At 42.0% G+C, this 4,004-nt stretch overlaps 2 protein-coding genes and 1 non-coding gene across 3 annotated transcripts; 2 read left to right on the forward strand and 1 right to left on the reverse strand.

Moving 5' to 3' along the window:
- Window positions 1-873: 873 nt before the first annotated feature.
- On the reverse strand, window positions 874-980 carry LOC111903211 (small nucleolar RNA R71). Its single transcript, XR_002854071.1, has one exon. It is a non-coding gene; the product is annotated as a small nucleolar RNA R71 (small nucleolar RNA).
- An 886-nt stretch (window positions 981-1,866) lies between these two features.
- LOC111903187 (uncharacterized) lies at window positions 1,867-2,637 on the forward strand. The gene has a single exon (XM_023898974.2). The coding sequence runs from the start codon at window positions 1,867-1,869 to the stop codon at window positions 2,635-2,637; it is 771 nt and encodes a 256-aa protein (XP_023754742.1).
- A 211-nt stretch (window positions 2,638-2,848) lies between these two features.
- On the forward strand, window positions 2,849-3,250 carry LOC111903188 (uncharacterized). The gene has a single exon (XM_023898976.1). It carries the CDS (start codon window positions 2,849-2,851, stop codon window positions 3,248-3,250), a length of 402 nt encoding a protein of 133 aa, XP_023754744.1.
- Window positions 3,251-4,004: the final 754 nt, after the last annotated feature.

A 4,004-nucleotide genomic window follows, 5' to 3' on the forward strand; every position in this document is an offset into this window, starting at 1 on the left:
TAGTAGTTAGAAATTAGGTTTTAGCATATGTTTTAGTTTTAATATTAAGTTTATAATTTCTTCAAAATTACACTGATACTCGCCGAGTGCAGTCGCACCTACTCGGCGAGTACAAGTGTATTTGGCAGATTAATTTTCAATTTTTTTAGTACACTTTTTTTGTTCTTTTTACGTTTGTATCTTGTTTATTTCAGGACTTTCATGACTAGAGGATCAAGAACCCCGCTGGTACCCCCGTTTGAAGATCCCGAATCCGCATTGAAAAGGAACAAAGGAAAGGACGTGGAGAGCTCGAGTACACCAAAGAAGTCACCTTTGTCCAATTTGAAGACTGTTTTTGGGAAAAAGAAGAGCAGCAAATCAGGAGCATCCAGCGCTTCTTTAGTAATCAACGAACCGGTTAAGGAAGATATTGAGTACGAGATCAAGGAAAAAGAGGAGCCTACATACGAGCATGAAACCAATTCGGAGGAAGAGTTAGCTATCACAATGGCTAACATTGATGAAATCCCCATGGGAGAATGGAAGATGAGGATGCGCGACGACACTGGCTCGGGACTTGTGCAAGCCGCAATTCCCACGACTGCTACTATCGGTCTAAAGGGTCATATCCTAGCTTTACTTAAAGAAATACCTTTTTATGGAAAAGACCACGAAGATGCCTACAAGCATTTGGATGAAGTCAATGATGTAGCTGATTACTTCATTGTTCCAAATGTGCCTCGCGAGACTCAGCTACTTCGTATGCTTCCGGTGACATTCAAAGGTGTTGCAAAAGACTGGCTCAAGTCACTTCCCCCCGGATCAGTCACCACATGGGCCAAGATGAAAGAAGAATTCATTGATCACTTTTGCCCAGCTTCCAAGATAGCCAAGTTGAAGAAGGCCATTGCTAACTTTGAACAACAAGCTGGAGAGTTGGTATATGAAGCATGGGAGAGGTAGAAGAGCTTACTAAGAAACTGCCCACACCATGACCTAAACAGCCAGCAAGAAGTCTCCATCTTCTATGATGGAGTCAATGTCACAACCAGGCAGTTACTAGACTCGCAAGGCCCGCTCACAAAGAAGCCGCCCCCGGTGATCAAAGAATTGATTAAAGAATTCTCTAAACACTCTAGAGAATACCACAACCCTAGACATGATGTCACTAGGGGAGCCGCTTATGCAGCTACTAAGGACTTATCCGCGGTCATGGCTATGTTAAAAACCATGGATAAGAGGATGGATAAAATGGACCAAACGATCCATGCTATTCGGGTGGGCTGTGAAAACTGCAATGGACCTCACCTCACTAGAGTATGTGATTTAGATGAGAATGGCAACAAGAAGGTGCAAGTTTGTTACTCAAGTGGAGACCGATATGATGAAGACTGGCGCAAACAAAAGAAAGAGTGGCTCCCTTATGAAGAGTACAAGAAAGCCAAGGAGGAAAGGTTTAGGCAAAAAGGGAGAGGTTTCTACCAAAAAGAGGAGCCAGTGCAAGAGAGAAAGCCAAGCTTGGAAGAAATGCTCACCAAATTTGTAGTTGCTTCAGAAAAAAGACATAGTGATCATGATGTTGCAATTCAAGAAACAAGGACCATGCTTAAAAACCAGCAAGCATCTATCCACAATATAGAAACACAGCTTGGGCAACTTGCTCAACAAATCAACCAAAGGTCACCGGGCGAACTTCCTAGCAAAACTGAAAATAACCCACGAGGCGCGCACATAAACATAGTCACGAAAAGAAGTGGGAAGATAATCACTCCCGTAGCACCTATTCAGACTGAGGCCTCCAAGGAATCACAGAAGGAGGAGGCAGAAAATTAAGCAGAAGAGCAAAACTTACAATCTGACAGCCCTACTCGCCGAGTACCACGTATGGACTCGGCAAGTACACTACTAAATCCGAAAAAACAGATCCCTGAAAAGCTGTTTCAGCCTCCAATGCCAAACCCAGCCAGAGCTATAAAAGAGAAGCAGGAAGAGGAATACCATAAGTTTCTAGATCATATCAAGACTCTTCAAATTAACATACCCTTCACTAAAGCCGTCATGCAAATGCCCAAATATGCAAAGTTCCTTAAAGAACTTCTCACTAATAGAAGGAAGATGGAAGAAGTGAAGAAGGTAGTCCTCAATGAAAACTGCTCAGCTGCTATGCTAAATAAGCTACCAAAGAAGAAGGGTGACCCGGGGAGTTTGACTTTACCTTGCCAATTTGGCAACTTGGATGTTATTCATGCCTTAGCTGATTCGGGAGCAAGTGTGAACCTAATGCCATACTCATTCTTTAAGAAGCTGGATCTCCCGGAGCCAAGGCCAATTCGCATGGCCATTCACTTGGCAAACAAGACAGTCACCTTCCCAAGAGGCATATGTGAAGACTTACTAGTCAAGGTGGACAAATTCGTCTTTCCTGCTGATTTCATCATTCTAGACATGGAGGCGGATCCACAAGTTCCAATCATCCTTGGAAAGCCCTTCCTCAACACGGCAAGTGCTATAGTAGACATGAGGGACTCGAAGCTCACCTTGCGAGTAGGAGAAGATTCAGTCACATGTGGGGTAGACCAAGCTATGAAGTATTCAAGGAACGGTAATGACACGACATTCTCAATTGATATGCTTGACGACTTAATGGAGGAATGAATAAGTGAAGATTCCAGCAAGTTCCCTACTGATGATAGATATGCTAGTAGGGAGCAATCGCAAGGAATGGTCGGATATGCTAGATGATGCACTTTGGGCTTTTCGTACAGCTTTCAAAACACCTATTGGTACTACACCATATAGGTTAGTTTATGGAAAGCAATGCCATTTGCCGGTAGAGATAGAGCATAAGGCGTTTTGGGCCTTAAAGATGTGTAACTTCGATATGAAGGAACTCAAGAGCAACCGGTTGATGCAAATGAATGCTCTTGAGGAGCTGAGGAATGATGCATACTCTAGTTCATGGCTTTATAAAGAGAAGACCAAGATGTGGCATGACAAAAGGATTAAAGAAAATAAAGAATTTCATGAAGGCCAAAAAGTGTTGCTCTTTAATTCACGACTAAAGCTTTTCTCGGGAAAACTCAAGTCAAGATGGGATGGTCTTTTTCTGGTGAAGACGGTGTTTCCACATGGTGCTATAGAGCTATTGTCAAGAGATGGAACACCTTTCAAGGTCAATGGCCATAGGGTCAAAAAGTATGAAGAAGGAGTCCCCTGGAATGAAGGAATGGAAGAGTTGTTGTTGCTGGAAGGGATTGCAACCACGTAGAAGGGGAGGAGTCCAGCTAATGACTCCTTAAAAAGAAGTGCTTCTCAGGAGGCAACCCGAGTCTCAAGTTTGCATTTTCTTTCCTTTTCCTTAATTTTATTTTTATCTTTTTCATTCGTCTTCTTCTGAAAATATAATTGCTTGAGGGCAAGCAATGCCTAGAGTGTGGGGTGGGTGGCTAAAAGAATGAAAAAAATACATTAAATTTTGAAAACATTAAATTTTTTTTCAAACTACAAGGATTACTTGCCGAGTAGGAGCGTATACTCGGCGAGTACCTGCCCGAGTAACCCAATAAAACGCGTAAAGGCATTTCTACTCGGCGAGTAGAACCTTTCTACTCAACGAGTAGCCAACTTACACGGATGAGATATAAATCTGTAAAAAAGGGGTTTTTCACCCATTTAACCCCCATACTCGCCATGCACAACGTGTCCTCAAGCATCCCTGCGATTTCTTGCGATTTCTTCAAATCTCTTCAATTTTCCACTTAATCTTCATCTTTCAAAGAAAAAGGTAACATCTTTACACTTAAAACTCATCAAAGGTTCAATCTTTATCATAGATTTGCCCCTATCTTGCTTAATTTCGGATTTGGGGGTTTCCTCAAATTCTAGGGTTTTAATTTAGCCATGAATTAAGTAATGTTAGGAGGAATTTCTTTTGGATTTATGGTTAGATAACTCATTACAACAAAGCCCTATGAAGAATTTGGAGTTTTGGACAACCTATATATGACCGACACCAAACAGTT

This window comes from Lactuca sativa, chromosome 9 (genome assembly GCF_002870075.4).
Source record: "Lactuca sativa cultivar Salinas chromosome 9, Lsat_Salinas_v11, whole genome shotgun sequence".
NCBI lineage: Eukaryota > Viridiplantae > Streptophyta > Magnoliopsida > Asterales > Asteraceae > Lactuca > Lactuca sativa.